The sequence below is a fragment of the Pistacia vera genome, unplaced genomic scaffold (genome assembly GCF_008641045.1).
Source record: "Pistacia vera cultivar Batoury unplaced genomic scaffold, PisVer_v2 Contig688, whole genome shotgun sequence".
Lineage (NCBI taxonomy): Eukaryota > Viridiplantae > Streptophyta > Magnoliopsida > Sapindales > Anacardiaceae > Pistacia > Pistacia vera.
Window position 1 is genome coordinate 163492 of NW_022196543.1, and position 10466 is coordinate 173957.

General features: G+C 37.6%; 2 protein-coding genes across 2 annotated transcripts; both read left to right on the plus strand.

The window, feature by feature from the left end:
* The first annotated feature begins 2712 nt into the window (after positions 1 to 2712).
* LOC116113691 (UDP-glycosyltransferase 91C1-like) lies at positions 2713 to 4346 on the plus strand. The gene has a single exon (XM_031399850.1). It carries the CDS (start codon positions 2742 to 2744, stop codon positions 4131 to 4133), a length of 1392 nt encoding a protein of 463 aa, XP_031255710.1. The 5' UTR covers positions 2713 to 2741; the 3' UTR covers positions 4134 to 4346.
* Positions 4347 to 8586: 4240 nt separating this feature from the next.
* On the plus strand, positions 8587 to 10466 carry LOC116113666. The gene is made up of 7 exons (XM_031399824.1): positions 8587 to 8736; positions 8812 to 8898; positions 9066 to 9189; positions 9489 to 9643; positions 9718 to 9771; positions 9857 to 10003; positions 10083 to 10466. Exons 1-7 carry the CDS (start codon positions 8587 to 8589, stop codon positions 10464 to 10466), a joined length of 1101 nt encoding a protein of 366 aa, XP_031255684.1.

Below are 10466 nucleotides of genomic sequence, written 5' to 3' on the forward strand. Positions count from 1 at the left end.
GTACCTATTCTCAGATTAATTAAACTATGCATATCATTATGAGTTACTTTTTAATTGGAAACCAGAAAAAGATATGCATTAGTATTAGTCTATTAGAGAAAAAGGAGGTTACAAGAGTGCAAGGTGTCCCTGCTACGTCCACAATTTAATCTTACAATCTCCGATGTAATAACTCGTCATTCATCAATTCGTAAAATGGGTCTTGCTTACTTGTATGGGTCCCATCTGTCTATTTACGAGTTAACTAATGACGAGTTATCACGTCAAGGTTGTAAGAGAAAGTTATGGATCTAACATTATTACTCCCTCTAATATAAATAATAAAAAAAATTAAACAGCCACGCCCATTATTGAAGGGATTAAAGAAACTATGCAGATTTTAGCAATATAATAATTATTACGTGAATTTTGAAGAAAAAAATAATAGTCATAATACAACTCTCTTTTTATAAAATTTAGTTCAATAAACCCTCCCAACTAAAATAAATGGCAAACAGCAAAAAATATCTGAAAGGTTTAGAAAGAAAGCTCACTTGAGCTGGTATAGAGTAAAAGGGCAGTAGCTAAAAGAATGTAAAGAGAATAAACAAGACTTTTTGTCTGATTGCATTTTTATATTTGGGCTTAAGCCTATGTACAGTGTAAGGCTACAATCGAAGCTTAAGCCTGTGTATAGTGTCACGCTACAATCGAATGGAGCTGAGCCAAGTATTAAGAAACTCGAGTTCGATTTAGTTAGAATAGTTGAAACTCGAGCTCGATAGATACATGATCGACTCAAACTCGACTCAATTACAACCAAATCAAAATCGAACTCAAACTCAACTCAGTTGTAATCGAGTCAAAATCAAGTTCTCCATCGTACCTGTAGTAGCAGTGTAGCACACATTGGCTAAGTGGCCACAGAGTTGACAGGTAGGTTTGGAATTGTTTCTCCCCCTGCCGCTATTTCTACCTCTGAAGTTCTGATTTCTCCCCCCATTGAATTGTGTTTTTTTTTTTTTTTTTTTTTTTTTTTTTTTTTTTTGAAGGTTGATCAGTAGTCTGGGTAAAGTTGACTGACAGATTTTGGTTTTACATCAACAGTGTAGGTTGTCTTTGGTTGGTCTATCAGATTCTCGTGGCTAAGGAAAAGACCATAAACCTATGGGAGAGAGAGCGAATCAGATTATTGAGGACAATTTTCATATCTCAATCGTGTAAGTACAGATAGTAGCCACCTGTTAATTCAGCTTGTTTCTACATGATTCATGACTAAGATTTGATCCAATCCTTTTTTAACTTGTGGTCCTGGGCTAATTACTCCTTTTTCAAGCCTTGTTTTAGCTTTAGTGTCGAGCCCACCTTGAGTCAATTTCGTAGTCCCATCATGACAGCTTTCTTTATTTCTTCCAGGTTTTGAGACTAAATCCTATTTGTAGTCGTTTTTCTTTTTAAAGTATTAATTAATAATTAATCTAATTTATGTTCATACTAAACATGATAATACGCGTGATACCTATCATAAACCTCCAAGGTAATGGTAAAAAAGGTTTTACCCTTTCATCGAACTTTCTAAGTTTGAATAGACCACCTTCCACACTAACTTACTTTTCAAATTGGTAGCTTTTTATCTGTTTTATAGTGTTATGCCTGAGAAAATAAAGGGCTAACATGGGAAAGTCGCGTGAAGGGTGACCTGCTCCCGTCAGAGCAACACGTACACGTCGGGCCTGCCAAATGATATGGAGCTCACACGCGTCCATTTCCCTGCAATAAATCGTACGAAGTCAGCTTGGGAAGAGAGCAATGGGACATAAGGCTGGATTATATCCTGACAATCACACCAACCCATGGATTTAATGATGATTACACGCTTCAGTTTGATATAAAATGAAGAAGACCCCTTCATTAAGGGGATTCGGCCATTTTTACAAAGACTCTCTCTCTCCTGTAAACACATTTACTTTTCATAATTCCTCTGTAAGTCAGTCCGCTTTGCGACCTGACCCACACTAATAACAATACACATCAGTGGACGTAGGACTTGCTACCTTAGCATCCGAACCACTTTAAAAGCTTTCTTTGCATTTATTTCACTTCGTATATCCGTTATCACGTGTGTTAATCCACCAATCAGCAATACGCACGTGACAATTAATTGGTGCCAAAAACGAGCATCAACATATAGTAAAAAAACCAGATTTGTTCTAAGAAATATAGATTGAAAAATGAAAAGTACCGAGTACAATCTATCATCCAAAAATAATACTGAAAATTTATGGTTGAGTTTCATATGGAATAAATTTCAAAAACTCATAAGTTTATCATTAAATGTTTAAATTTTTTTATTGATTATATATTTGCTCATTGGGAAATTGGAACACAGTTAACTGGAACATGGGGGGTCTGATGTCGGAGGCTGGGAAAAGGGCGGCTAATGCGGTTGTGGAGGTGTTATTAACAGGAAAAAATGGACGCTGAAGCAGTGTTGGAGGTTGTGATAGACTGATAGTGACGTAGGCGATGTAGAGGAAGACGTGGTGATAGTGACTAATGGCATGAGTTAGGATAGAATTCTTGGAAAAAGGTTTTCTCCTAACTAGTTAGTATAATATTTTCAATATACTTGACAGATGTTAATGAATAATTGGTTAGAATAGATTTTCTCTGTATAAAAAAAGAAAAAAAGAACTCATATTTTGGTTTCTGTTTCACAAATCCACAATCACTCTTACTACCATTCAACAACATCAGCGGCCATGGACGACAAAGTAAAGCTTCACATTGCATTGTTCCCATGGTTAGCTTACGGTCACATTATGCCATTTTTTCAGGTGGCTAAGTTCTTAGGTGAAAAGGGTTATCATGTCTACTTCATCTCCACCCCAAACAACATTAATCGTCTCCCTCAGATCCCTAATAACTTATCTTCCCATCTAAACTTTGTTCAACTTCCTTTGCCTCACGTTCAAGGCTTACCACAAGGAGTTGAGTCCACCGCAGATTTACCCATTCAAAAAGTCCCTTATCTCAAACAAGCTCACGACTTGCTCCAGTTCCCTTTAATAAACTTCCTCAAATATTCACAAGTCACTTGGATCATTCAAGACTTTGCCTCCTACTGGTTACCCAGTGCCGCCGCTCAACTAGGTATCAAGACAGTTTTCTTCAGCATATTCAGCGCTACCACCTGCTGTTTTTTCGGCCCACCCTCAGATTTAATCGATGGTCACCGTCAGAAACCCGAGGACTTCACGGTAGTCCCCCAGTGGATAAACTTTGATTCTAATATCAAGTTCAAGCTCCACGAGGCGACGGGTCACCAGGAGTGCATGGACTCGGTGTCTGACTTTTACCGTCTTGGAACGGTGCTTAAAGATTGCGGAGCCCTGATTGTGAGGAGCTGCCCTGAGTTTGAGCCTGAAGCTTTTACTGTATACAGAAAACTTTTAGAAAAACCAGTACTTCCGGTCAGCTTATTACCACCATCACTGCAAGATTATACCGTGACGGATGGAAAATGGCAAGTGTTAAAAGACTGGCTTGACAATAAGAAGGAGAGATCTGTGGTTTATGTTGCACTGGGTACTGAGTTGACTCTGAGTCAAGAACTTATGCACGAGTTGGCCTATGGCTTGGAAAAATCTGGGTTGCCTTTTGTTTGGGTGGTTAACAAACGGCCACTTGTTGAAGGGAAGATGGGTTCGGATCAAGTTCCGCTCGGGTTTGAAGATCGGGTTTCGGGTCAGGGCTTGATATGGATGGATTGGGCACCTCAACTAAGGATCTTGGCTCACTCATCGGTTGGTGGTTTCTTGACTCACAGCGGTTGGAGTTCAGTTATTGAGGCGCTTGGATTGGGGCGGCCACTGATCATGCTTACAGGGGGTTCGGATACGGGGTTGGTCGCAAGGATGATGCATGGGCGGGTAGGGTTAGAAATTGATAGAGATGAGGGAGATGGGTCATTTACAAGTGAGTCGGTGGCTACGTCCATTGGGCGAGTTTTAATTGAGACAGAGGGCGAGCCACTGAGGGCAAATGCATGGGCCATGAGAGAGATTTTTGGGAACATGGAGTTACGTACCAAATACTTGGAAGAGGTGGCTGGGTTCATTGAAAACGATAATACTCCAAGCCTCACTGTTTGACCGGTTGGTGTTATTACACATGGATATGGAAATTCAAATTAGTTGTGGTTTGTGAAGATAAAAATCTAAATCTTCTGTAATGATTTTTATTTTTGTTTATTAAATCAGAAATTTGAATGTGATATAAACTCCAAGTCATCTTTTTGAAACTGCATAAAATTGTTAAGTGAAGCAAAGACAATAAAATGTGAATCCATTGACTCTCTTTCTCCATCTTCTCACTAACTGTGTTATATAATTTTTTTAGCATATGAGTTACAATGTGACTAAAGGTGTTTTCACAGTAAAAATCTCTTTTTCAGTAAAACATAAATTTAGATGAAAAAAAAAATATATTTTATATTTCATTAAAGGATTTTAATACTTTTATGAAAGATGCCTAAAAACATAAAAATATATACAATAACACTAAGGCCGAATGACATCTTCCCACCCAAAGCTTGTCCTAAAGACAATTTATTACTTGAAAAGTTTCACACCAACATTCATCCACTTTCCGCGAAGATTTTTTAATGATGAATTAAAAAGAAGGTTTTATGAAAGTTTATACATAAAAGCAGATTCACGGGTTTTACGGTTTTACACACGGCACATCTCGGTCACCCGAGTCTCATGGGAGCGTCCGAATTTCGTGGGATAGGGAGAATGAAATGTGAGAATAGGCATTTAATTAAATGCTAGCATTATAACAGCGATAAGTAATGACATTTGCAAATTGGGATCGCAATTTTTAAGAAATTGTATTGAACATTTTCCTTTTCCACCCATCTCTTGCAGTTTTCTTTTTATTGTTTTTAATAATTTTGTCATTATCAATCATATCTAGAGTAAATGACATGTTCCCACCCAAGGTTTGGCCAAAATTCAAGGTTACCACCCTTGGTTTCATAAATCCCATATTTCCACCCTTAAATGAACACCGTGAGTGATTGTTGAGTGCTATTACCCTATTGTCCTTGACAAAACCCACCCATGGATTCATAAATTCCGACGGCCATTTTGGTTGCTTCCTCGCCAGAAGATCCACTAAACCTAGCATGAATCACTCCCCCAACACCGTTCGAACTCCCCCAGCTGCTCTTTGACCAAAATTTGGCCCAATTGCGCTGGATTTGCACCGTCACTAGTGACCTCCTCTGCCTTGCGATCGCCGTTTTCTGACCAAATTGGCTTGACTCTGATGTCTTTGGAATGCCCCGACGCCACCAAACACATCCCCTCACGTCTCTCATCAAAATCCCTATCATCTCTGCCCCTCTACACTACCAAATCGTCGGCCACTGCTCAGTGGAATCGCGTGCTTCTTGCTGATTTCCAGCCAATTCTAGCGACGAAAACCTACCCCGACACCACCTTTTGATCCACCAACATCCTCTCTCTAAAACCCCTACCACCCCAAGCTTTGATTGCCACGAGGCCCTCACATAGCAACCAAAATCTGGCCACCGTGAGGGCCAAGAAGTAGCCATTTGGCTACTACTTCTTAGCCCTTGCGATTGCTAGATTTTGGATGTCGCGCGAGGGCCTCGTGGCGGCTGGATTTTGAGGCGACAAAGCCCTCATGCGACAGCCAAATTCTGGCCACCGAGAGGGCCAAGAAACTGCTTTTTGGCCCACGCAAAGGCCAAGTCTGGCCACCATGAGAGAAATGTTAGAGAGATGGTGCTTGTGAGAGAAATTCAAGATATGGAGGGTCATTTTGAAATTTATATTTCAGATTTATTATGGTGTAAATGACCATTTTACCCTTTGTCCGTTAAATTAAACGTTTTTCAGTTAATTTAAGAGTGAGAATATGGAATTTATGAAACCATGGGTCGTAACTTGGGTTTTCACTAAACCTTGGGTGAGAACATGTCGTTTACTCATTATATCTATGATCCATCTATAAGTAAATCGATGGGTAAACACAGCGGAAAAACGAAAATTTTTTCATCGATTACTCTAAAAAACCCAAGATCAGGGTCTGATATGTATATATTTTATATGCTTAAATTGAAAAGAACAAATATAACATTAATCCAAACAAGGATCAGAAATCATACGCACGTTTGGAGACTCCTTCAAATATCTCTGAATGCGATTTCGGTATCGATCAAAGAGTAGAATCGAACTCACATCATCCACATGAAGACAGTACAACAGAGACCAAAGATTGATTTTGCTAGAATCAATCTTTGACTTTAAGGATTCAATGTTTGGAAGAAAGAGTGAAGAAAATGAAGAGAGAAAATATTTCTACCAAAATCACTCACGGCCAAGAATGAAGAAATCTTTTAAAACCTAACTTTTGCTTCCTTGATATAATAAAGCAAAGTATCAATTCCACCCCCAAAGCTTAGCAACAACCCAAACTTAGGTGGAATCGCATATAGGTCTTTTTTTAATTATTTAGTTAAATATTAATATTAACTTCAATAATTAAACTCGTAATTTTGCTAAATTATTCCAATAATAAAATTGGACACGGGCTACAACCTCAGTAAAATTAATTACACAGTAAAATTACCAATATGCTCTTTCATCCAAAAGACGAATATTCCCTTCCATAGTTAACCATCCTTAAACTGTCTCCTCAGTGTGTGACCCGTAGGCTCCTCATCATACCAGTAGTGAGTAGTATCGCAATTGACATCAATCAATCGTCTCACTACACACAGACCAAGATTGGCCCTTCGCAAGACATCATGGCCACCCAATAGATTCGGATTTAGCGAAATAGCTACCTGTCAACGATATAGTTACCGTGCAATCAAATCCTTTCATCATCTATTATCTCATCGAGACTGGAGTATAGAAATAGTGTCAACCTATATTATCCTCGATATATTTGTATTCAGTTACTAGACCAATGACCGAAATAATAAATTAGATTGAGCAACAACTCAATCCCACTGTGATCACAGATTTAGTGTCATTGTCATTAACTGAATTGCGCTGTGAGATAACTTCTCTCGTACCTGAGAATAATGAATTCTTTGTCGATCCACCATAGTCTTGATACACTCATTGCTGCCACCAATCACTACCGTATTGATAGCTCTAAATAGAACTACGTTAGGCTAGTGTCAAACTACACCAATCGGTGCACAAGACGTTCTAGTGATCTCAAGTCTAAGAATCACATGCACCACCATTCGTTAGAGGATTTGTTCCAGAGACACTAGGGTTACCATCTATATAGAATCCTCTGGTTGGTCAGTCCATGAAACTTGCTTGCAGCAAGCACCCATATGTTACACCAGGTTGTCGACAAACAACATTGATAAGTGAGATCAGTCACTGTGTTTCGATAAGGTCGTTTAACACTATGATAGTCTTACTGTATTATCTATATCCTTAGTCAAAATAATACTGGAGCTACAGACATTTCTAGAATAACCACCATATGTGATCATATGGTTCTTACTATGAAGATTTAGAATATTTGATACTCTCATTATGGTTTTACTATCCTAAAGATATATACCATTACATATAACTATGATTTATATGATATAATAGATAATGCATTTTTATTGATAAATAAATATTATTACAAATGATCAATTCCACCATACAAAATACATTAAGTGGATAGGCTTTTAATAATGGGTGCCCGAGGACATATTTCGCTGGATTATTTATGTCAGCTATCCATATTTAGAAAAAAGTATTCTGGCCTGCTTGAAATAGGCTATATAAATAATTATTTGACAGGTTTTTGGCAGAGCATTTAAATGGAAAGGGCGTTAAATATTCTAATAGAGTTTGACCTTCCAAATTGACTTGGAAGCAGGATCATTACACTGTACTGAGTTATATAATTGTAACTTGAAGATTAATACTGAATCTATAAACATTTCTAAAATGGTCATTATATATGATTACAGGGTTTTTACTATCAAAATTTAGAATACTTGATATCCTTATTATAATTCTATCATCCTAAAGACATACCATTATATATAACTATGATTTATATGATATAGTAGATAATATATTTTTATTGATTAATAAATATTATTACAAAGAGTGAATTCCACAATAATTGATTGGATCTAGAGTACATATTCTAACATCATCCAAAGCCTGCAATTCGTCCAGCCCTAAGGAACTCTCAACCCTGCTGGAACAAAATACATTAAGCTTTTAATAATGGCTGCCCCAGGACATATTTCGCTGGATTATTTATGTCAGCAATCCATATTTAGAAAAAAGTATTCTGGCCCTGCTAGAAATAGCTATACAAATAATTATTTGACAGATTTTTGGCAGAGCATTTAAATGGAAAGGGAGTTAAATATTCTAATAGAGTTTGACCTTCCAAATTGACTTGGAAGCAGGATCATTAGAATCTACTGAGTTATATAATTGTAACTTGAAGATTAAATTTATCTTTATACTTTCTCCAGACCAAACAGAGCTTCTCTTCGTGCCTGCTGGCTGTTGTTCCCGTTAGTTGTTAGAACAAATGGAGAAAATTATTTCTATGATTTTGTTGGCAATGGTTGTATTTGTTTTGAATGATGGAGTATATGGTACAGCTAATGATAGAGAAACTCTTTCTGAGATTGATAGGAGGTTGAAGCTTCTCAACAAACCTGCAGTGAAGAGTATTAAGGTATGCCATATTCTACCATCTAAAGAACTTTCATAAAAAACTTGATATCTCTAACGCAATGAAATGTTTATTTAGAGTGAAGATGGAGATATAATTGACTGTGTTGACATCTATAAACAACCTGCTTTCGATCATCCAGCTTTGAGGAACCACACTCTTCAGGTTCTTTCTTCATTACTCTCTTCTCTTGTTCGGACCTCTTTGTGAAAAGCATAGATAGAAAAAGATAGCACTAATTAAACATACATAAGAATCTCAAATATGTTTCACTCGGTAAAAAAAAACCCCGGAACATAATCTTTTCTCATCTTAGTTCATGTAATGTGCAGTTGACACCGAGTATTGATCTACCAACTGAGAAGGTGGATAAAATAAATGAATCTGGTTGGCCAGTGGTAATTCAAACTTGGCAGAAGAATGGAACTTGTCCAAAGGGAACTGTTCCCATTCGCAGTATCCGAAAGCAAGATTTATTGAGAGCAGCTTCTCTTGAGCATTTTGGAAGAAAAACCCCAGAAATTTCCTATACAGCAAATCGAAAAGAAGCAACTAATAATAGCAAATTTATAAATATAAACAACACCAAACTCGACACTCGTGATCTATCTATGGTTAACCGTTCGGTGAGCATCCTTTAAGCTGTTGTAGCTTTTCTATGTCCTTAACATAACTTTGCCAGAAAGTAAACAATAATATTTTGTTGTCTCACTTCCCCTAATTTACTCGATCGCATTTCCTAAACCAGGCTGCAGTTCTAGTTACAGTTGGATACAACTATTTAGGAGCTCAAGGAGATATTAACGTTTGGAATCCTAATGTTGATTTGGAAGACGATTATACTACTGCTCAAATTTGGCTTAAAGGTGGCCCTGGTGACCGTCTCGAAAGTGTCGAGTCAGGATGGATGGTTAGTACATTATTCAATTCGTACTTGAGAAATCCGATTTTTACAATTTCCCTTACTTATCACACTGTTTTCAGGTAAATCCCAAGCTATACGGTGATAAACGCACACGATTTTTCACATACTGGACTGTAAGTGTCATTGCGGCTTTGAACGAAATTTCAGAAACATATGTAACTTATCTTTGCTTATGTAATTGTTTTCATCTATTCTTAGGCTGACGGTTACGAGACAACAGGTTGTTTCGACCTCACTTGCACTGGGTTTGTGCAAACAGACTCCGAAGTAGCCCTTGGTGCGAGCATTGATCCCATATCCAGTAGGGGTGGTCCGCAGTATCAAATCACTATTGGCATAACCCTGGTAATTTATCTTTGTGGTCAGTGTGATTAATTTGAATCTATTAGTAAATATAAACTTGATGTTAATTTTTTCATTTCAGGATCCGAACTTAGGTAATTGGTGGTTAAAGTACAACAATAAAGTTGTTGGGTATTGGCCAGCAAATCTGTTCAGTCTCTTAAAGCATAATGCAATTTTAGTGGAATGGGGAGGACAAGTGTTTAGCCCGAGTGTGAAGAAAACTCCGCACACAAAAACTGCTATGGGAAGTGGAGAAATGGCAAATGCTCTTTTGGGTAATGCATGCTTTATCAAGAATGTAAGAATTATAGACAATTCTCTTCAACTGAAGTACCCTGAATGGGTAGCCACTTGGGGTGATGAATATTACTGCTACAATGTATTTAATGACGTCAAAGACTATAGAGATGGACCTATATTTTTCTTTGGAGGGCAGCCTGGAAGTAATCTATACTGTCTTTGA